The sequence below is a fragment of the Mixophyes fleayi genome, chromosome 3 (assembly GCF_038048845.1).
Source record: "Mixophyes fleayi isolate aMixFle1 chromosome 3, aMixFle1.hap1, whole genome shotgun sequence".
Classification (NCBI taxonomy): Eukaryota; Metazoa; Chordata; class Amphibia; order Anura; family Limnodynastidae; genus Mixophyes; species Mixophyes fleayi.
In genome coordinates, this window is record NC_134404.1 from 92,740,175 (window position 1) to 92,764,695 (window position 24,521).

At 38.5% G+C, this 24,521-nt stretch overlaps 2 protein-coding genes across 2 annotated transcripts in view; one reads left to right on the forward strand and one right to left on the reverse strand.

Moving 5' to 3' along the window:
* LOC142143818 (cysteinyl leukotriene receptor 2-like) overlaps positions 1–24,521 on the reverse strand; it is a 175,674-nt gene that overhangs the window by 128,550 nt on the left and 22,603 nt on the right. The gene's annotated exons all lie outside the window — the stretch shown is intronic.
* Positions 1–24,521, forward strand: part of LOC142143817 (arylacetamide deacetylase-like) — a 32,211-nt gene that overhangs the window by 3,608 nt on the left and 4,082 nt on the right. The window contains exons 2-4 of the mRNA XM_075201986.1: positions 14,204–14,426; positions 15,125–15,194; positions 19,501–19,672. Of these exons, the coding sequence (XP_075058087.1) occupies positions 14,204–14,426; positions 15,125–15,194; positions 19,501–19,672 (465 nt within the window). The remainder of the gene's footprint in view (positions 1–14,203; positions 14,427–15,124; positions 15,195–19,500; positions 19,673–24,521) is intronic.

The window sequence follows — 24,521 nt, forward strand, 5'->3', positions numbered from 1 at the left end:
TGGACTTGTTAATTTTGAATGCAAATAAAAAATATTTTCATCATCATTACCATTTATTTATATAGCGCCACTGTTTCCGCAGAGCTGTACAGAGAACTCATTCACATCAGTCCCTGCCCCATTGGAGCTTACAGTCTAAATTCCCTAACACACACACATACACAGACAGAGAGAGACTAGGGTCAATTTTGATAGCAGCCAATTAACCTACTAGTATGTTTTTGGAGTGTGGGAGGAAACCGGAGCACCCGGAGGAAACCCACGCAAACACAGGGAAAACATACAAACTCCACACAGATATTTTAGCAATCTATTCACAAAAAAAAAATTCTATTAAAATTGACCATGCTCACTTTTTAATAAGCACATATCTAAAATGACATTTATGTCAGAAATACATTTGCTAATTATCTGCAACACATTAAAATTAAATGTGATAGTTTAGTGGTCCATTCATGAATTCCACGTGTCACATGATGCCATAATGTGGAATAAGGAGTGCAAATTGTAACTTTACTTTGTTTTTCAAAACACCTAGTCCCACCACTGATATGATGATATGACTTGAATTGGCAATTAAATCTTTTAGTCTACATCTACCTTTTTGTCATTTATTGCTGTAACATTACAAATGCAGGGTTAGTGCATTTTGTAGGGGACTTCCAAATGTATTGTGATTGTGTTCTTGAGAGAACTAAAGAACCCTTTCCACCTGCTATAAAACAGTCTTTATACTTGTTTGTCAGGGTGTTTCTTATTCAAGGGCAAAGCTTGGCTTTAAAAATGTGGATTGTATCCAATTCACCTTTAGACAAAACACCACAATAAAAGGCGTGCTATAGAGCGTTAACTGCTGCAGCGAGAACTAATGGAAACATCTTGGCACACAGTAAATCCTAACAAATTAATCAAACTTGTCAAAAGATTCATAAGGAAATAGTATGTATTTGGCAAGCATACAAGTACAAAATAGGGTGGTTCCTACAAAGGAAAGCATATTATCATTGGCATCTGTGACAGGATGGACCGCCTATGCCACCCTGTCTGTTGTTGCTGGGAACCGGCTGGGCTTACTTTGCCACAGTTTCCTTTTGTTGTCCCAAAAGCGGTCTCTTGCCGCAGTAGGAGGGGCAAACACGAGCTGCCACCACTGGACTCCTATACCGGCATCCAGAACCGGGTTTCTTCTGGGTAACTGACGCTGCTTTCGTATCTCATTGCTGGTGTACCTGGGCTGGTACTCCTGACCTCTTACTATAGATCAGGGAAGCGGTGGATGGATCCCCCCCTGGCCTATCGCACTGACCAGGGCTGCATGAGTAGCAGGCAAAGCGGTGGTACTGGAAAAGCTTAGGTCCAAACCTCAGAGACAGTCGGAGAACGGATTAGAGTTTGGGTCTAATCTGTAGATCACAGGAATACAGCAATATTGAAGATGTTTTCAAGCAGGTCTTGAAGCAAGATGTTTTTTAGCTCTAACATTGGTGGAAGGTACCAGTGTGATCAGGTCAGATGAAAATCAGAAGAAGAAGTTTCAAATACAAGCTAGTGCCTTTTATACAGTTCAGACACAGGCTATTTTTAGCATCAGGATGTACTCTATTTACACAAACATGGATTTACATGCATTGGAAAGCTAACAATATTTACACTTATATGTGAAATTCTAGAAACGCTGTGACGTCCTGCATCTGGTTTTCAGATGCATAGAATACAGGAGACAGTCTTAATTAAAAGTTCCTGCTTTCAATGTTGGACCTTCACACATCAAAAGATCTAATTAGCATGGGGCCTTTCTTCAGACCGTTCGGAAAACATATTCACACAGAACAACAAAAACAAGCCAGTTTCCCACATCATAATACAGAAAAGGCTTTGTAAACAAAGGTTCATTGTATCAGATCTATACAGCAGAAATAGGCATATCCTATAACAAGGTTAAACAGGAAAAATGAGTTTCTACCCTGGTCTCAGAAATAACGATTTCCTATCTCAAAATATCATCATTATCATCTATTTATTTATATACTGCCACTAATTCAGCAGCGCTGTACAGAGAACTCACTCACATCAGTCCCTGCCCCATTGGAGCTTACAGTCTAAATTCCCTAACAGAGACACACACACACAGACTAGAGTAAATTTGTTAGCAGCCAATTAAACTACTAGTATGTTTTTTGGAGTGTGGGAGGAAACCGAAGCACCCGGAGGAAACCCACGCAAACACGGGAGAACATACAAACTCCACACAGATAAGGCCATGAGTGCTGTGAGGCAGAAGTGCTAACCACTGAGCCACCGTGGTGCCCACAATACAATATTAAAAATAAGTGCATTGGCAATTTATATAAATAAGCATCCTGCGATATTTCCCTTAAATAAATTGATTCCATAAGTTATTTATATGTCATCCAGTCACAGCATCTTTTAAAATAAGCCAATTCAATCCTATACTATGTAAAAATAATATTACAGTAGGAGAGAAAATAAAAATTGATTACACAATGATAGAAAGCGAAGGTTCCCATGTTAGGGCTTGAAATCTCAATGCATTGTCACCTAAACTAATATCTGAAATTTTTGACAGCAATAATTGATGAATGCACTGACTAATGTGACACAGGACTATGCGAAAAGGATAGGGCTGGGTACTGTATGTGTTTGTGCCCATAGGTGCCTCCCAATCAAGACATATTGTCCAAAAGATACTAAAAGAGGCTGCAATAAAAAATGGTTTAGTATTCATTATGACCACATAACCCTTGCACTCATGCCATATATTTGATGTAAAATGTAATTTATAGATTATACTACTGCATGATTCTTTTCTACCATACTAATGTGTATAATATAAGGATATATCAATATCAAAAATGTGATGTGGTATTAGAGAATTGCCATTTCTTGGGTGTCATGGGAATGGCACTTATTAAAATCCTGGTCTCATTCTACTATATTGAACCTCTTACATTGGAAATCCTCCCTCTTTTAAATTCCAGTGCTTGACCATGTATAACCAGATTGTTACTGTGAGGCTTTCATGGAAACATGTCCAACATATGCACATATCTCACACAACACCCTTCTTGCATTTGCTAGACTGACTTTCCTTCCAAATGGTTCTGCTGATGTCCTTAGTTGTAGTGGGAGGTGGCATGTGTATGTTCTACAAAACATTGTGACTTCCACCTAGTAAACTGAGAGATGGTAATACTTTCATTTTCAGAGCTATGGGGTCCCTGGATAGCCTAAATCGATGTCTGGAGTGGTGTTGCACAGAATACCTACTCTGTTTAATTCCTTCCCTTATGCAACAAAAGTTTCTTGAAGCTGGCAAATCTTCAAGCATTCCCTGAATACTCACCTTTTTCAGCAAGGATTTCATATTCCCAAACCACCTTCTTAACTTACCTAAGGTAACCACCAAATGTGTGTGACTGGATCATGTAGCCACATTAAGCATTTTTTCTTGTTGCAGTGTGGCTAGACCAATATGTGGCGTTTAATCTTCTCTACCAAATTCCTATATTCTAATAAACTAAGCTTGTGAGCAGGGACCTGTAAATGGTTTGTTTGCTTGTTAATACCCAATATTTTAGTATTATTTTGTCATAATACTACTATCCTACTATTATTATGTTTGTACCCAACAGATTATCACAGTCTTGTAGTTGCACAGGTTCCTGTCATAAAATTATCTCTGCCTTAGTTCAGTGCAAGAGGGAAAATATCCCCTAGCCTGCAAAGCTTCAAATGTTTCTTGAAAACCCACCTGTTCATTTAGTTTACCATTCCATCATTTAACCATTCCCCTACGAAGTATATCTCACCTTCTTCCATCCTCCATCTCACCCACTCTTGCTTCAACGCCTCACCCCATGAATCAACTGTCGGCCTCTTTCCATTTAAATTGTAAGCTCTCTTGAGCAGGGTCCTCTTCCCTCCTGTTCATCCTCTGTTACCTACAAGTTCTGCTTACCAGCTACACTTTGCACCTCCTCCTTGACTCTCTGCCCCTTGGCCCCATCCCTCTATTGTCTTCACATCTCTCTCAGTGACTCTGATCCTGTTAGTTGTAATGAATATACCCTTTGCACCTCTTTTCCTATTTAGGCTCTTAGTTGTTTTGAAAGTTATATGGGTATTAGTTTACTGCAGCACTGACCCATACTTAAAGGGTGGGTTTTGGTACAAATATATATATTTAACAATATAAAAAAACTATGTTATTTTAGTATTGCTTAACCCAGCAGTACTTTATTATTATTAGAAATGGTAATTCTTAAATAATGTATATAAATTATGCAACAAAAAGCAAACCATTTTATTTTATATGTTCATTTACCCATACAGTACCTTTTTCTTTACATACCTGGCTGATTAAAATAGGGTATATATTTTACTATAGCAATAGACTATATAATAAAGTTCAACTACAGTACTGAACAGAGAAGCTAATTTATAAAAGAGCAAAAAGCTTTTTTTCTTTAAAAAAAAATGATATTTTTGCCAGCAAAAGGGCTTGAGCAGAGCACTGGGTGTCAGTCTGACAACCTGGCCCAGAGCTGGATTAAGGCTCTGGGGGCACTTAAGATAGGGGGCCCTTATGATGTAAAATGATTATCATTTTAGACCAATACACAGACAAAACTGTGTGCACTTCTTTTAAATGCATGCAGCTCTGCCTTCACAAGCAATATAGTGTGAAGTGGGACATACCTCCCAACTGTCCTTTGCAGTTGGACGAAATCCTGACTAAGCGAGACAGTCAGCCACATTTGGGACAGTTCCACCAGATTCAGGACAGTTGGCAGACTGTCCTGCTCTCTACTACCTGTTCTTGTCACTTACACTCCCTGTGGCTGCTGGTGTCTTTAGATCAGTTGCTGCTTGCCTGGGTCCTAGAATGCTGACCCAGCAAAAAATGGGTACATGAAATTTAGAAAACTCCAACCAGCCTGGTGTTAGATCAATGGCACCCACGTTCTGTAATTAGGCCTCCCTCTAGCCCCAACATTAAATTAATAGTATTCCCATTTAATACATAAACCTATTCCCCTCCATCCAAATGGCCCCAACAATAAATTAAATAGCAATTACGTTGAATAAATATAACCATTTCCCACAACAATGACTGGCAATAAACAATTCATATTTACATTTAATAACCAGCCCTCCTCCCCAAACTCAGCCCCATATTCAGTTAATATCCACAAACCACCCCAGCATTAAATTAAATGTTCAATCACGCCATCTTAAATTGATATTCCCTAACAATAAATTGAATTGCCCACCATCACCCCATAAATAAAACAGCACCCAATAAATAATTATCCCCCACCTGCACTCCATCATTAAATTAATAGCCCACCTCCTGCATTACATTAAAAGCCCCACTTCCCTCACACATTATATTAATACCCCCACCAATTCCTTCCCTCACACCTTATATTAACTTATTCTCCCCCCACACCTTATATTAACATACCCCCCCCAAACACACACACTCATTATATTAACAAACTCCCCTCCCTCATTGTTCCCCTTGTTCCATCTGTGCTTTGTAGGATAGCTGCTCTGCACACATTCATGAAGACTAGGACCATCCATGATTTTGCTACAGATTTTAGCTGGAGAGAGTAAGTTGACCAAGCATATCTGTCAACTTTTTCAGGGCCAGTCCGAAAATGCCATGAGGAGCATGCAAGGGAATGGGGACACTGGTCTTCCAAACACATTGTACCACAGAATCTTTGTGCTATTGGACATTCCCAGTAATCTGCCAGACACATTTTCACAGGTGGCATAATTTAGCCCAGACCCACTCCCAAATTTTATTTTCACTTTTTCCTACTAGCCTATTTTATGTTTTCTTGAATTTTGTTGGTTGCAAGGTCACATTAAAGATGGAAAAAGGTCTGACCTGTTTAATCTTTATTTTAGGATTTACCTCACAAACAGCTGCAATTTCAATAAGGGTGTATAGCCACTGTATGCAGTCAGATTCTGTTCAATGAATATATAACAAAGCAGGCTCCAGCAGACACTAAGGGAAACTTGCAGTTATAATCTGCAGCAGTAACTCACACGTGCAATATCATCATTAACATTTAATTATATAGCTCCATCTTAATTTGGGAGCAAGCACAGTGACTTTGCAATAGTAACTGGAGGGGAGAATAGGATGGCTGCGGTGAAGGATCTGAAGATCCCTCTACCGCAGTTCTCTTCCCATAGGGCAGAATGGCGTTGGCGTTCGCCAACGGGCTCAAGCTCCGAAAAGCTAGGCTTTTTTGGAGCTTGTTAAATTGCCCCAGACCACATTTGCTCATTAAAAATTATAGGAACTACGCTTTATTGCGAAACTTGGCCTAATGCAGGAGATATCTAAAGAGATATCTGTATTAAAATGAATGCACGGGCAAAAGCACATAACAATCTTGTTCAATGTGCAGAATATATATCTCAATATCTTGCAGAGTACAATTTCTATTTCTGTATACTGTAAATCTTCTCTATATGTAGGCAGATGTATGGCACCACTTCTTTTCATCTGTATGATGGATGTCATCCTATCATATTCCAGTATGGGCAGCTACACTGTACGAGTCTTACAGCTCTGTTTGTAATGCTTAATAATGAAATAGATATATCATGTTCAGTTGTGTGCTGGGAAACATAGACTTGTATATGTGTGTGGATTATATATATAACTTTTGGACCTGGAGCAAATTCAAGAGAGTGACCCCTTAGTCTTCTGCAATATATGGAATATATATATATATATATATATATATATATGTCGAATCTAAATCAGATTGTTCACTTGTATGTGTCAGTTTAACAGTTATGAGCTCATCAGCTGGAGAGAGTTAAATACACTGCATGGTTTAAGTGTACAATAAACTCTGCTTTATTAGTTATAAGTCCCTATCTATATAGCAAAAATCACATATTACAGAATTCTACGCCCCACTCATGGTGCCTTTACACAGATGTTAGTACATTCTCTCATTATCACACAGGAATACTCCTCAAGGGGGGGGGGGTAGGCTTATCTCCTGTCTGCTACGTCCAAGGTTATAAGCATAGTTTTGCAAATTATGAATTACTCCTACAAAACAGGTGCATCTAATCTGTCTTTAAGCTATAACAAAACAAAATGGCTATAAGGCAACAAGATGGCGTCAGCTTAGCAAAATGAGATTTCTCATTTCCCATCTTTTTATTCATTATTTACTCTATACTACCTATCAGAGATCACATTCTTGCTGTCGCTTTTAATGGGTACTTATACACATATGAACAGAACGTATGAATAGGGATGCCTAAAACTGGATACATAGAACAACCCATCCCCCACCAATAGCAACTCCATAGTCCCTCTTCTGGCTGATAGATGGTCAATGAGTCAACAACCGTCTTGCACCCGCTGCATGTCCTGATGTCAGATATTCACATATATCAGTGAACATGAGAGGCTCTGGGGCCTCTTGTGCTTCCTTTTTGAATTTTAACTATGAATTTTTTTTTTAGGGAAGGAAAAAAGGAAAGCGAGCGAGAAAATACACAGTGCGCTCGGCAAGTGTTATTTGTCACTTATTTAACAATAAAAGGTATTGTCCATTGTGCATGTATAGGATAGGCTTCAGTAATGACCAAGTGGATTCCAAGGAAAAGTCTCTTGGTTTCTGCACTGATCACAACTGGCAGTAGTACTGAGAGTTCCACAAGGTTCACACTCATTAGATGGGGTGTACAGTACAGCGGTTAAGACAGATGTGGTAACTTTAATTTTACTGGAAGAGAAACACTTAGCTTTACTACACTTGTTAATAAGCCACATCATCAATTTTATTAGTATATATATATATTATAATAGGGATTAGTAACAGTCCTTGAAGTACAACATGTATAAAACCTGATAACCATCCTCCTATACACTTGAACTAATTGGCCAGGTACAGCCATGAAAACTATCCTTCTAGATAAGCATCTCCAGTGTGCTACTTTTAAAAATGTATATTTCATGTCTTAATTTTTTTGTAAGTGTTCATCAAATATTTTCTCTGGATCATCTGCGTCACTAGTTAAAAAGGTGCAACCCTGGGCTTCAATTTACATATTTAGGGTCAGGTAGTAGCCTCCAGACTAAGCTGTCAGGTAGTCCAATATTAACCTATTGTCTTGTGTAAATGTAATAATGTGTTGGGCTACAATACTCAAAAATACATTTCTGTATTCGTTGTAAACCCCTACAGTCATGGGTTGCTATTTTCTTATTTGGTTGGGTTAAACTTTCATATTATAATTTTTCTCATTATGATTAATTAATTAATTATTTCTCATAATGATCTCTACATTACTATTGGCATGAGTCTGGTTCTTCCAGACCTAGCTTTCCTTTCTAGACTAGTACACATCTACAGCCTACAGCAAAGGAACATAACATGCAATCAATATTCTGCTAATATCAATGAACAACACTCTCTGGTTAAAAAACTTGAATACATTTTACTCAGACTCCCCTTGTCTGAAGATCTTGCAGTGGGATGCGTGTATTCAGGTGTCATTTCCCTGTACTTCTACTACCATGGGAGTCGTCAATAAGACCTGGAAAGGACTCTCGTATCTGGGTTCAAGACTCTTCCTGACGTGCTTTTTCACAGCCACCCAGTCCCCTGGATGCAGTTTATGGGTAACTGCATCAAAATTAGGGCCTGGAATGGAAGAAATCACTTGACCATGTATTTCAGTTAGTTGTTTCCATAATAAAGCAACATAGTTCAACAAATCACCATGTACATGCTGTAGTTGCTAAGGAAAGTAACAGCCTGTTCTGTGTGCTGTGCCAAACAGTATCTGATTTGGTGCTAAACCTGTGTCTTTCCTAGCAGTGTTTCTTACTGAGATCCATGGCAGGCCTGTTTCAGCCATTATTTTCTGCATTTTCAATTTCAGAGTACCATTAAGGCGCTCCACACATCCCGAACTTTGGGGTCTGTGAAGGGTGTGAAGGGCAGATATGATTCCCATGTTTTTTTAACAGTTCTTGGAATCCTTGCCCCATAAAGTGTGTCCCTCTGTCACTTTAAATGACCTCTGGTACCCCATATCTGCAGATTACTTCAGTCCTAATTTTCTTGGCTACTGTTTTAGTATTTGCTTTCCTATGCAGTCATGCCTCCAGCCAGTGACTAAAGAAGTCGACACAGACTAGCACATTCTTAAAGCCTGAGCATTTGGGAAGTTGTATAAAGTCTATCTGTATCCTCTTATAGGGATACTGTGTCTGGGGTGTGCTTTTCTATAGGACAGACTTACCCGGGTTATTCTATGCACAGATTAAGCATCCTGCCACTAACACCTGTGCTGCTTGGACAAACCCTGGTGCTATCCATAATCTGTTAGTGAGTACAACCATAGCATCTTTCCCCAGATGCACTTTACCGTGTGCTATATTGGCCATAATGGGATAAATTACTTTTGGCAAACACTGACCTTTACACCACTCTCCTTGCACTTCTAGTGCTTCATGTTTTATCCAAGTCTTTTTCTCATTCTATGTTGCTTGTATCTGCATAAGTTTGGAGTGTGTAACAGTCAAATTTGGGTCAGGTGGTCACCATTTAAATAGACTCCCCTTTGGGTACTGGGGCTATGGCGGCTTCTCGTTAGGCCTGGTCTACCAGTCTATTTCCCTTAGCTTTGGGGGTAGGTAGTGTCTCTGTGTGTGTCTTCATCTTCATCACTGAGTTTGGAGGACAGGTGGAATGCGGTGAACAGTGCCCTGATATGTTCAGCATGTTGACTGGTTTGCTTGCTGAACCTATAAGTCCCTACTTTCCATATAGCGCCATAAACATGTGCAATTCCAAATCAATAACTTGAATCAATGTAATTGTTTACTCTTTGCCCTTTTGCATATATGCATGCAAGTGTCAGGGCCTTTAGTTCAGCTTCTTGTGCTGACATGTGACTCGGTAGAGTCTGTTGAATCACTCTGTGTGTGTGGTTACAGCACACCCTGTATAAGAAACACCATCTATGTGGTAGCGTGAGATGTCTGCATTTGGTAGCGGTGTATCTTTAATGTCAGATAAAACCAAATATCCTTGTCTCATTAGTTCTACACAATCATATTCAGAAAAATTTTGTGTTTGCATTTTTTTTTCTTCCTGTTCAAGCTGGGATGGGATTCCCCCAAACCCCTAGGTGAACCCCGATATATACAGGTACTTCTTCCGTCGTTTGAAACTTGCTGCAATAAAGCAGCAGGATTCAACATTGTGCACCACTTAAGTGTAACGTTACAGGGAGTTAGCAGTGCTACTTAGTCTGGCTGCTGAGAAGTGTTTTGTTTGTGCTTGATTTAAAATTTCTGTTACCGCATGTGGCACCATTAGGGTTACTGGGTGCCCTAGCACAATATCTGTACTTTTTCCAAACAATATGGCAGCTGCAGCCACTGCTCGTATGACTGAGTCTAATTGTGCAGAGTAGTATGTAAGTGACTTTAGCTTGCGACCATGTATCTGTGTTAGTACTCCTTGTGCGTGTGCACTTACTTTATAACAAAATAATGTGAAAGGCTTGTCATAATCTGGCAAAATCAGTGCTGGCGCTGAAGTTACTTCAGCTTAAAATTGGTTAAACATTTGGCTCTGCTCAGAGGAGAGTATAAATGGTTTGCTATCATCTACAAGTGCTAATGCAGGAGCACAGATAATAGCTCTTAAAGTCTTAAGGCTTTTTTCATTTATGTACAAACATTGAATTCCCATAAATGCATTACCATACCCATGATACAAAGAGGTATTTACATATATGATGATTATAGCACAGTAAATAAGGGCAGTGAATGTCTTTGCAACAATGATTGACTCAAAACTATTATGAGGATAAAAAATAAAAAACCTTTTGTTATCTACCATAATTTCACATTACATTGCATTACTTTCTTTCAAACCATCTGATATAAAATTTGGCTAAAAAAACCCAAAAATAAACCCAAACACTATTTCATATTCAACTATGTTAGTTCATTTCTCCTTTTCTCTTTAAAAACATATATTCTGACCTTCTACGACATACAGAAAAACCACATAGTTCATGCATTTGCTATGTGAATAGCCCATAAACTCTAATATCTCTTTCCAAAACAAGGTAATCATTACTCAGCAGAGTCTACATTCTTTAAATCCTTCATTAGTTTATACTTATGCTTGTTGTGGCTGTAGACCAAAACATATTGCAAACTTTTATTCATTGAAAGTTGGATCAATGCAATCTGGATTGCCTAAAGGGTCTTTGTAGTTGTAGACCTGTGAAGAAAAAAACTTTTGCATAGAGATTAACATTTATTCAATGGAATTACAGGAACTATCATGCTTGTCAGTATCAGTACACCGTTATCAGGTAAGCAGTAAACATTTTTGTGCAGTGAACAGCTGCTAAAATCTTAACTGTGATGCTATGCGTTCCATGCTATGATTTCCTCAAAGGGGCAGTCCCTAATCTCACAAACGGGGAATGTCAAAGTGACAAGACCTGGCCGCTCAAAGCCACTTCTTTCTCATCATCACCTAGTACAGCCCCCTTGAATGACACTAATATGTTTTCCAGGTTACAAACATTCAATCTCTAATCTTGGTTCCCGTCATTCAGCCATTTGAAAGCAACACTGCTCCTCTTATAAATCCGAATATTCTCGTTAGACACCTCACATTGTGTCTGTATATCACTCAACATTTTCTCAACAAAATCTCCCGTGACCAAATATTCAGATTCTGTGATTTCCATGTTGAAAGTAAAAATATATATTCACAATTCTCGCTCATTTCTTTATGGGCATAACAAACCCTCCTAATTCCTGAGAATATTCATCAGCGCCATTTTAACACAGATAAAAACAGCTTGTAATATATCTGCATGTAAAAGCTCATTCCCACAATTCTCAACTTCATTAAAGAGAAAGCTTTTTTCTCAACTTCAGAAACAAAATTTCTTTGTTCAATTACAGAAATGATTTGTTGGACCCCAGCCATCTTTGTTCTGACACTAGTAATAATAGTGATAATGTACATTATTTACAGTCTTGTTTGTTCACTGAATCGTGCAGTGATGGACCAAAGATTTTAAATCTTCTTTTGCATCTCTTCACATTATTTACAAATGTACAACTTTTTCAACCTTGAAACATGTCTCTTGTAAAATGGTCAAGACAGACAAACACAAACCTCCCTCACACGCAGTAAGACGGAGATAAAACGCACATACAGAGAAAGAAAAATTAACTGTTATCTTCCAGACTACTGCTGTGGAACTACAAGTCCCAGCATTAGAATCAATACAAGTTAGCTTTAACATGTTATTAATAAATTATTGAAACATACTTGAAGAACCTTTTTATCATTGTTACATACATTGCCAGATTACAAAATACAGTCCTTCTTATCTCAACACACTGAAATCTTTTACACAGAATACGGGAGGGGCACATTTCACTCTTTTAGCTGCGCAGCATCAAACATACATTTTTAGTACACAACCTACTTGATTCATTATATCATTTAGCTTGTGATCCATTTAACTTATCCACATATTTTGCGCCTTTCCAGATCTCTTAACTTTCCTTTGCCACCTCAAACTATCTCTTGGGGTTTGGGCTTAATACCCCTTTGTTCTTGTCACATTACCACTTGCAACACCCTTGTTTCTACAATAACACATATCAATTCCTTCTTTGGCTATCCCCACTTTCTTGACAAATTACTTGTAGACCTTCTACTCCCCACACATCCTAGAAATCTGCGCATCATTTCTATGGGGGGGGGGTGCTGTCATCTATCTGCTTACTGTCTATATTCTCTTATATTGACAGTACTTTGAGTCTCAATAGAGACTCTGGTCTAGTTTCTGTGGGTTGTCCCAATAGTGGACGTCCCGTTCTGTGGTTCCTAACACTGGATGCCCCTTTTGGACTCATTATACTGGATGTCCGGTTCTGTGGGCTCTGTGCACTGGATGCCCCTTTTGGACTCCTTACACTAGATGTCCCTTTTGGACTCTTTACACTGGGTGTCCGTGCAGAATATCCTGACAGCATCTAGGACGAAGGTCTGAAAACTCTTTCTAAACTTCTTGACAAAGTTCTGGGGATGGTGTTGATGTATCACACATGCACTGAAAATTCACTCATCTTTCAGGAATCTAATTACCAATACAATTACAATAAACAAATTGTTAGTAACTGTATAATTCTGAGACTTACAGATCTGCGTGCCTGATACCTTAGACGGACATGAGGAAGCTCTAAAGAGAGGAGCCTGATGAATAGAAAACTCTACTCACCCGGGTTATAGTCAGAGTCCTGTGTCCAGGGCGACCTCCAGTTCTGTCTGTCCTTGGCTCAGGTCAGCAGTCTCGGTGTGGACCTCCAATGCTTTTGAATCTAAATCAGATTGTTCACCTGTAAGTGTCAGTTTATCAGTTATGAGCTCATCAGCTGGAGAGAATTAAATACATTGCATGGTTTGAGTGTACAATAAACTCTGCTTTATTAGTTACGAGTCCCTATCTATATAGCAAAAACCACGTATTACAGAAAAATACGCCCCAAAAGGTTTTAACCACTCATGCTCCCTTTACACAGATGTTAGTACATTCTCTCATTATCACACAGGAATACTCCTCAAGGGGGAAGGGTAGGCTTATCTCCTGTCTGATATGTCCATGGTTATAAGCATAGTTTTTCAAATAATGAATTACTCCTACAAAACAGGTGCATCTAATCTGTCTTTAAGCTCTAACAGAACATAATAGCTATCAGGCAACAAGATGGCGTCAGCTTAGCAAAACCACATTTCTCATATATATATATATATATATATATATATATATATATATATATATATATATATATATATAATCCATCCATAATACTGCAGAAAACAAATGTCACTCTCTTGAATTTGCTCCAGGTCCAAAAGTTGCCATCTCTCCTCTGTACGTGGCGTTGTATGCTGAAGGGTGATTGAGTAGATCACACAAGTCAAACAATAGTAGCTAGGTTTCAGTTGTAAGTCAAACACCAACTGCTATATTCAACAGAAGACTGACATAACATGTTGCTTCTTGTACCTTACATAAATGTATATGCATTGTTAAGTCTCTCACTTACTTGTATTTATCTGTGTCTCAGGCTTCATTTGCTGAAATTCTTGGGCTAAGGCATTATATGGAAACCATGAAGTTTCTAACATACATGGAACATACAGAACCCACATCAAATGAAAATGTCACTGTCACAGACACATTATTTAGCGACGTTCCAGTGCGGTTATATGTCCCTAAAAAGCTTTCAAACGCCCCAAGGAGAGCAGTTATCCACATTCATGGTGGTGGATGGTGTGTAGGAAGCGCAAGTAAGTAATGTTAAGATGTATATGACATATACTGTAGTTTATATAATGTACATTACCACATATCTTGTTGCATGTACTGGAAATATATCTCAATATACATTTTAAATCTATATGTATGGGCAAATGCAAAGTGCAACTTATTGCTGTGGCTCCCAGGCCATTCATATTATTTAGAATATATACTCATGTTATCATGAGCTTCACAAAATATACTAACTAACTAAAGTTAAAATCATGGCTTGTTACCATAGTTATTCTTTAGTATAGAGGAAAAATGTATTTTTACAATTCATATTTCAACAATTACCGACTTAAATATCTACCTTGACAGAGATAGGTTTAAGATGGCCATACTTTTATATATGTCTAACACACAGTGCTTTGTATAGGATCCTGCACAATGTTTTAGTTACTCTACCTCTACAGGGGAAAGGAAGGAAGCTAATGAAATAGAGCTATGTCTTTGCTCATTAGAGAGGATGGGCAGATTATAGTGGCTCTGAAATATTTATTGTGAAAGGAGACCTTTTCTAGTGATATATGATAACTACATATCTAATACTACAACATTTAACTTGTAATGTAAAAAACATGTGAACCAATGTTTCTAAAATTTCCCTTTTCATATATATTGGAATGCTGCAGAGTTTTCTTATTTCAAGTAAACGTCTGATACTTACTTAATGAATCCCATACAGCCATGAAGCCATATGATCTCCTTTCAAAACGAACTGCTCATGAGCTAAATGCAGTGATTGTATCTATCAAGTAGGTACCCTTTGTTGTCACTTATTAGCTGAACCATAAATGATTTTATAGTACAAGCAGCCATGTCAAAAATGTGCTTGAAACTTTAAATAAGGGCTTGTGTCACCTTTTAGTCCTCAGTCCTACTGACAAAAGTGCAAAAATTGCTTCTTTAATTTTTGTCAATAAGTTTAATTCAAATGTGTAAATTACTCCAGTGCACGTCCAAACTAAACCTGGGACATATCAAACTGAGGTTTTCCCAAACTGCAATTTTAAAATGTTTTAAAGATGCTAAAATGCACCTTTTTGTGCGGTTTTCAAACCATGCAAGTTATCAAAGACATGTATGTATGTGTGTGTCTACATATATAGATATATATATATATATATATATAACAAAACTGCATGCATCGCAAAGGTACATTGTTAACTTGCATACATGTGCCCTTATTGTACTGAGCTTACACACAAATGATTTTCAAACGAAGGGGGCTGCTAATGAAAGAGCAGAATGGACATCACCGGTACTCCCTCATACATTGGCCCCAACATTGTCGCACCCCCTAAATTACCATTTTTTTCTCCAGAAAATATCTGTGCCCTCTTCCACTTAAAATATAAGCTCTCTAATGATCAGGGTCCTTCATAACTTTTGTTTTCATGTCTGCGTTTATATTGTTTACCTTGTATGTCCTGATTTCTCTACTGTACGGCGCTGTGGAGCACTGTGGCGTCTTACACATCTACAATAATAATAAACATTTATTCTCTCTGCCAGTTTTACACTATGAAAACACAAGTGCCTTTATTTTAATCACCAATGAAGAATTTAACATGAGGTTATTCTAAATATAATTCTGCCTGACAGCCAATTAAATTAAAATTTGCACAAATCTTAAAGCTGCATTATTACTTAGGAAACTATTTTCTATGGTGGCTCCTCCCCCTTAGCTGCAGCTTGAAGGTTTTCTCCATGCGTTTGTTTTCTGGAGGTGCACGCATTTGAAAACTGGAGGCTGGGGTTGGGGTGATATATGGAGAAAAAATAACAAGCCACTATTTAAAAATGGTGAGCTTTGATTTGCTGGCAGAGCCCCGGGGGAAAAGGGGGCTCCAGCTAGAGTTAACAAATGATTTTCCTAGGTGATAGTGCAGCCTTAAATATTATTATTATCTACGATTTTTGCTCCTGAGGAAGTCCCGTTTTTACCGGGATGAAACGCGTTGAGCCTATCCTGTCAGCATGTATTTGCACTCCTCGATGTAAGTGCATTGTTTTATCCTTTTATTAAAACACAATTGTATATTTATACCTTTCCTCTCCTTGTCATTTTCGCCGCCAATGAACGAGGTTGGGATGGAGAGAGTATATATCTGATCTTCTAAGGAACTAATCTATGCTGTTACCTAGAAAGCATCTGGTATGCAGTTTATAATTGTACATCACGTGGGTGTCCAATATACTATATACTGTTTCCACCCTGGGCTTATATGTTTTTCTCACAATAAGGAAGCCTAATAGGTGGTATGCATGCTCACAAGAAGTGTGATGTTATAATTCGACAATATTACTCTGTTACCCCTTTTTTCTGCATTGTCCGATGTTTGAGCTATCAGGAGGAACAGCCTAGGAGGAGGGTCACCCATCTCTGATTAGACCACCTACTAATACCTCACGGTACGCAGCTTATTACATCCATCTATAAATATATCATTGATAATACACATTGAGGCGCCCTGCCTGTCTTCTGTTGCAGTGTTTCCATTTCCGGACTAACCATCTGGCTACAGGTCATCGTGGCTGCCGCTCATACTTGAGCCAACTATACATCTGGAACTTTTCTACTTAATATTATACTTTGATTTATACTGATAATCTTGTCATCACGTTGTGGTTATTAGCGCCATTCTATATCAATTTGTTGGTATTCTATCTTAAATATTATTATATTAACTGATTATAAAACAGTCTCTGTAATGATAAATACACACAGTGAATCAGTCTTGTCAGTAAGGCACAACAGGGCAGTATTAATATAGCACACAGAGATATTGTGACTTGGTGTTGTCCCTATCATGACGTGGCTTCCCCCTTTCCCAGCCTGTCTTCATTCAAAGACTGGAATATGTGTACTGCAGCCTGTCCATGAGTTCAGCCCAAGGCCCTTGGTTAGACTTTCAAATGGTTAATATGGCCCTCATGTGTAGTATATATATATATATATATATATATATATATATATATATATATATATATATATATATATATATTACACATACGGTTATATAATTCCCATAACTTTGTTCTATTTAGTTCCCCCTTTATTACTAAAAGGGAAGTGATGACTGTAGCATACCTCATAACTTTAGAGCACCAGAATTCAGGACAGGGTGCAGTAACATCTTGGTGGGTGTATGGTTGCATCACAAAGGAGAAGTGACCACACCCCAGGGGTGTGCCTAGGACTTCTGTACCTCTTGGCTTTGCCTTACTCCCATACCTTTCCCTTCTTACACATATTTACTACTGTGCACACCAATGACAGATTAGTTTAATGACAGAGCAGCAATGAGTAGGACATTCGTCCCAACCAGAGACAGAACTAGTGAGCTGTGGGCCCCCGGTGCAGGAAGTGGGTACTGGGGCCCTCTGCCCTCTGTATCTACCATGCAGTGGGTCCCATTATCTCCATGGGCCCGGTGTACTGCACCTACCACACCAATGGTAGTTCCGCTACTGGTATCAACCTCCTGACCGAGGGACAAAACATTCCTGATCTGGACAGTGGGACAGAGTCCTCAAATCGAGACTGTCCTGTCTAAATAGGTGCAGTTGGGAGGTTTACTGAAACCTAATTAAATGTGATGGCCTCACTGCCTTTTATTGAAGCACATTAAACCCCATTTGTAATACAGAGAAAATGGAGGCCTGTATCACCCATGTAATTTTCTAACTCCATAGCATGAAGGTGCTTGTTTATACTAGGTGTATTGATTAGTGGGACAAGGCTGCAGGGGTGCAAAAAATGTCGACAGTAGGAGGTTGCAGTAAAAGCATGTTTCAAGCGGTGGTAGTCAGTCATTATCATGAAGCTGAAAACGCTGACGTGGAATAGACCGATATGATGAGAACAGTTCCATGGAATGAACATCCTGGCAACCTACAATCACAGTTACTTTCAAGCTCCCCACTATCATTCGTGCTGTTAAGCTGCTAATTTAAGGAGTTGCTGGCTGTACAATTTTCTAGGCTTTCTAAAAAACATTGTACAGCCGGCACTATCTTAAATTAGCAGCTTAACAGCACAAATGATAGCGGGGAGCTTGGAACTGATGTCATTGTAGGTTGCTGGGATGTTAATTCATCACGCCAATGTGGAATAGACCATCATGAGACTGAAGGTGTCATGCTGTCGTGCATGACAACTTCGGTCTCATGATGGTCTATTCCATGTTGGTCTATTCCATGTTCGGGATAAGGTACCCAACCGTTTCAAATTCCTGAAGGTGTCTGAAGGTCAGTGAGTAAAATTTATTACACTTTTTGTGTGCTGTACTTCATATATTTATTGTTTATTTACTAAAACATGTATGTATAATATATGCCAGCGCATTGCAATTTAAGACTTGTCTTATGACTTTCTATTAATATGTATAATTTTGTATCATGCCATTAAACTGACATTTAATTGTGTTCTGTCTTTAAACCGAAGAACAAGAACGTTTTTTTTCAAATCTACCCCAATGTGTCTTGAAGTACCACTTCAGAATACAAATTCCTGCAGTATCTTTGTTATGAAACATTGAATTGACCTAACTAGAAATTAATACAAACTTAAATCAGCTAGGACTTTGCATCTGCGAACTGCTGTGTAATTTGGTAGGTGCAAGTTCATGCTGACGCTCCCCATTTCACCTGTGCTGTTTTGTACAATGTCGTACAGTGGTATTTTAACATTATATTCATATACATGCATTTCAGTATTTCTTATTTACCTCTTTTATTCTACATAACAGTAGTGTTCATTCCACTTATAATTCATATATATATATATATATATATATATATATATATATATATATATATATGTATATATATATATATATATATATATATATGTAAGATTCACATTTTATTGGCCCTCATGACCTTTTATATACCAAATACCAGTGTTAGTAGTGGTCTAAAAAAATTTTTTACGATTGTACTTTTTTTTTTCTTTAATATAGAAATGAACTTGAAAATGTGTAGATATATTTTTTTTAAAATGGAAATCTGTATTTTATTGTACTGTACTTAATACAAATATGTTTTCTTCTCCAGTTACAAGTTAGCTCCTAAGTTCCACTTTCCAACCCAGTTTGATGATGTGCACACTGCTGTTAAATTTTTTATGCAAGATCATATTCTCAAAAAATATTCAGTGGATGGAAGCCGAATGGCCGTATCAGGAGACAGCGCTGGAGGAAACTTAGCTGCTGCCGTATCAGCAGAGGTATAACTGTCCTTTCATAAAGTATTTTATTTAAAGAGGTTTTCCATCTCCAGAGGACTTCTATGTATTGAATTGACATGCCATACTGCAACTTTTGAGATTTATGTTGCTATATAAATCTGGCTTCCTTTTGTGCTGTTCAGGAAGCTCTTTGTTTAAGATGGGCAGGGTACATTCATTTATCCATGTATGTGACACAGCTCTGCTTAATCTTTGTGTTTAAATTAAAGAAATACCACTGTCTGAGTGATATAAAGACCTATCTGATCAGCAGGAATGGAATCCAGAAACCAACCTATATGTTTAGCAAAAGTTGCAAAGTAATCCAAAATTAAATTCATCTGAAAATTGAAAAGTAATTAATCCTTAAAAATGATGTTCATTTATTTATCTGCAGCACATAACTCAACAACATGTGATTATTAGGAAACGAAAGTTCATCATCATCAACATTTATTTATATAGCGCCAGCAAATTCCGTAGCACTTTACAATTGGAATAGTTGAACAAATTCATGAGTAGATGTTTTGTGTGAGTTGAATTTTATAGCAAACTGTTTAGCAGAAGTGCGAATTTCCTTTGATACAATCTTCTGCTCTGTATTTGTAAATATGCTCTCTGTGGGATCTATAGTCCATGAATAAAACCGGCGTGATAACAATCGGGTCAATCTGTTGTGTTCCCCAATCATAGCACACTTTAGGACCATTTTTGCCTGCAAATTATGAGTTGTTTTGCAGCCAAATGTGGAATGGAGCAAATGTTTCAAAGAACAGTTTTCAAAGTTTTGCTTAACTTTATTTATTGAGCATTGAGATAAGCAAAATGGTATGTTCATATTTGTAATTTGCCATATTATTGGGTGCTAGTTCATTATATATTTTTTATTTATTTAAATTATTCCTGGCTCACACCTCATAGATTTGACAATTCAATCAAATTAAGTCTCCAGACAAAATAAATATTGGCAGAGGTACTGCTATGATCTCAAAAACCTTGGAGCCCAGGCCTATAATCTAACTGACCTTTTACCTTGTCACTCCCAACACATGCACACACATGCTTATTATAGCTGTACTGATGAGGGGTCACATATCAATATAAATATGTATGTGATGAAAATACTTTCGTGTCAGAAAAAACAAAAGTACTATAGGAGTGACACCTTTTTTGGCTAACCCAAAAAATGATTAGAGGCTCCTTCATCAGGCAACTTTACAAATGAATGACTAAGAAAAGAGCATAACATTAAAGAGTTGTTACATCAAGAAATTTGTACAAGAGGGGGGTGGGAAATATGTCATTAAGATAAGCTAAAGTAATAAAACTGAGGTTTTCGTTATGGATGGAAGCATATTGTCCTATGAGTTCAGAGATCTGGAGTCACTTTGCTGTGGGGTGTGAAGTCTGTACAAGTAGTGGGTCATAAATCATAAAGCAACTTATCACAAAAACCAATGAAGTTATATGATGATAAAATCCATACATGTATTAATAGTTTAATACAGAATTCTTAATTATGAAACAAAACGCCTCATATCATGCAAAGTATCATATAATTGTAAATGGGAGTAGCATAAGTGAGTCAATTTTACCTTTGCAGTATGTCTGCGCTGACTGCAAATGTAGACTTAACCTCATGTGTCAAACTCCCATTGTCCCATTGTCCAATAGATTGTAAGCTTGCGAGCAGTGCCTTCTCACCTCTTTGTCTGTTTTACTCAGTTTGTTTATTAGTTTACTATGTTTGTCCCCAATTGTAAAGCGCTGCGGAATATGTTGGCGCTATATAAATAAATTATGATGATGATGATGATAGGCGTATATAAATGATAATGATATGTTAGGAACACAGAGTCCCAAAGCGGTAGGAATCCTTTGGCGAGAGCCAAGATAATCTTTAATTCAACAGTGGCGTGATGTATAAAGTTGGAACAGTCAAATGTTCCACCAGTAAATTATCTCAGAAGCAACAAAGACAACCAGCAGTAAATTCTCACCACTCCTCTAAGATAAATGACAGGCTCCACATTTAAAAAACAAATAAACAGTAATTGCTTGTATCCAGCAGAGGAAATAACCACATTAATTTTATATTTAGACGTGTGTTGTCCCAATGTAAGAGTCCTTAACGTATTTCTCTGCATAAAAGCATTTACATCAGAAGGACAGAATAGCTGTGTCCGGTCAGAATATTTAAGCTTGTAATTTCCAATCAATTTGAATAACGTATTACCCACCAGCTGGTGCTCTCAATAGTGAAATGATCACCAAAAAGAAAAATGATAACATAATGAGACTACTTTTGGAGAGAACAAGTAGTTGCATAGGTGAAAATTATTGGTGGTTCTAAGTGTATAGTACTTTCGTTCGTGGTTCAGGTGCATAGTTTGCATCCAATAGCTGGATTTGCTCATTTTAATTCAGACCATATATCTTTAGAGTAGTTAGTTAGGTCACATCGTAAGTTACAAAGTTACTTTAGTCTAATAAATATGTATTTATACCAATTTGTAGCACTAGAGAGACTTGCAAGAAATGCTCCCTGGAATCAAAATGTTCAAATCGACCTCTTCAAAAGCAGAATGGACTAAAAATATCAACTTGGAAAATATCATGAACATGTCTTACCTGTGAGGCACTGGGTGTTTAAGGCACAGGCTTCTACTGACACAGGATATCCACCTGCAGGTGCAAAGGACACATCAATTTTGCCTCCTGATCAATTGTGCTGTCTGGTTTATAAGTTTACCAACATGTTTGGTTTGTTTCACTTCATTACCTCCTTCTTCCCTCTCTCTGATTAAATGCCCAAACCAGGAACCACAAGGCATACAAACCTGGGCCATAACTTGCCTGGCAGTGGTGCATTATTATCCAGACAAATGGGACAGTTGCCATGGATCTAGCCCCATCCACCCTATAGATGTGCAGCATTTGATAGGAAGGGAGAAAACACAGATAGGTGAGTGCATGGACCAATAGCTTCATAGTCGTCCATGCGGTCACACCCTGTAGGCTGCACACACAGCACCAGTGTATGCAGAGGCTGTGCATGAAGTCAAGGGGCTCCCAGGAACCCATTGTGGTGACGCCTGAATTTCCTCTCAGCTGACCTGGCTCTAACTCCTATTCACAAACCATTTTTGTCACCTCACACTTTTAAAATCCCATGGCCGCCTTATCTCCCTCACTTATTTATTTTTTTCTTCCAAGTTCCCAGCAATATCTCTGCTAAGCCAGGTTCCTATACCATTCATAGAATCTAATCATAGCATTTGGTTTACTCTTTGTAACACTAATCTAAAGAAGCATATTAACATCACCTTCCACCCACTACTGCGGCCTGTAAAATGTGCTCATGAAATGCATTCTGCAGTCAAAAACAGCTTTAGACATGCCATATGTCTCAAGTGAGTCTAGACTTTCACTGATGTGCAGATTGGCAATGTAACCTACCGGGAACAGTCCCAGGAGGCCGACTAGGGTCTTTTTATGGGTTTATATATAAAAAAAAAGTGTGTAGCGCCTACATTCCCCCCCCCCCCCCCCGCGCAGATCGGCGGGGGATGGGGGGGCAATGTGGTACTAGGTGGCTGGCTCCTCCTCTGGGACCAGCCACCTACCTTAATGTGGCCACGGATAATCGTCTCTCCCCTCTCTGTGGCTGCAGTCTCCTACACAGGTCACATGGGACGTGTCACATGACAGCTGCCGTCCCATGTGTGCCGTGAGGGGAGTCTGCAGAAGGAGCCAGGTAAGTGTATGTCTGCTAAAGTGTATGTGTGTGTCTCTCTGCTAAAGTGTATGTGTGTGTCTCTCTGCTAAAGTGTATGTGTGTCTCTCTGCTAAAGTGTATGTGTCTCTCTGCTATAAAGTGTGTGTCTGTGTGTGTGTGTGTGTGTGTGTGTGTGTGTGTGTGTATGTATGTATGTATGTATGTATGTATGTGTGAATCTCCCTCTGCTATAGTGTGTGTGTCACTGCTAAAGTGTGTGTGTGTGTGTCTGTCTCTCTGTTATAAAGTGTGTGTGTGTGTGTGTGTGTGTGTATGTGTGTGAATCTCTCTCTGCTAAAGTGTGTGTGTGTGTCACTGCTAAAGTGTGTGTGTGTCTCTACTAAAGTGTGTGTGTGTGTCACTCTGCTAAAGTGTGTGTGCGTGTGTGTGTAAAGGGGGGCTACTAAAGGGTGTGTAGGATAGGAGGGGGGCCACTAAAGGGTGTGTAGGATAGGACTGGGGGCAACTAAAGGGTGTGTAGGATAGGAGGGGGGGCACTAAAGGGTGTGTAGGATAGGACTGGGCCTACTAAAGGGTGTTTAGGATAGGAGTGGGGGCTGCTAAAGGGTATGTAGGATAGGAGTGGGGGCTGCTAAAGGGTGGAATGGGAGGGTCTTACTATATTGTGTGATATGAGGGAAGGGAGGGGGGCTGTCTTAATAGTTCATGGGTGGGAGGTAGGGAATTAATTTAATGGTGGAGTTCAGGTTGGGGCTAATTATTTAATGGGTGCTATTTGTGGGGTGATGGTGGGGCAATTTAACTTATTGGTGGGACAATTTCATTTAATACTGGGGCCTATTTAATTAAAATGGAGTGAAGGGACCTTTAATTTAATGCTGGGATGGTTTGGGGCTATTAATTGAATGTGGGGCTGAGTTTGGGGAGGAGAGCTATTTATTAAATGTGAATATTAATTATTTAATGCCGTGATGTGTTTGGAAAATGGTTATATTAAATGTAAATGTTATTAATTTATTGCTGGGGCTGTGTGGAGGGAGGGAAATAGGCCTAATTATTAAATGTGGGTGCTATTGATTAAATGCCAGGGATGGTTGGAGTTTTCTGAAT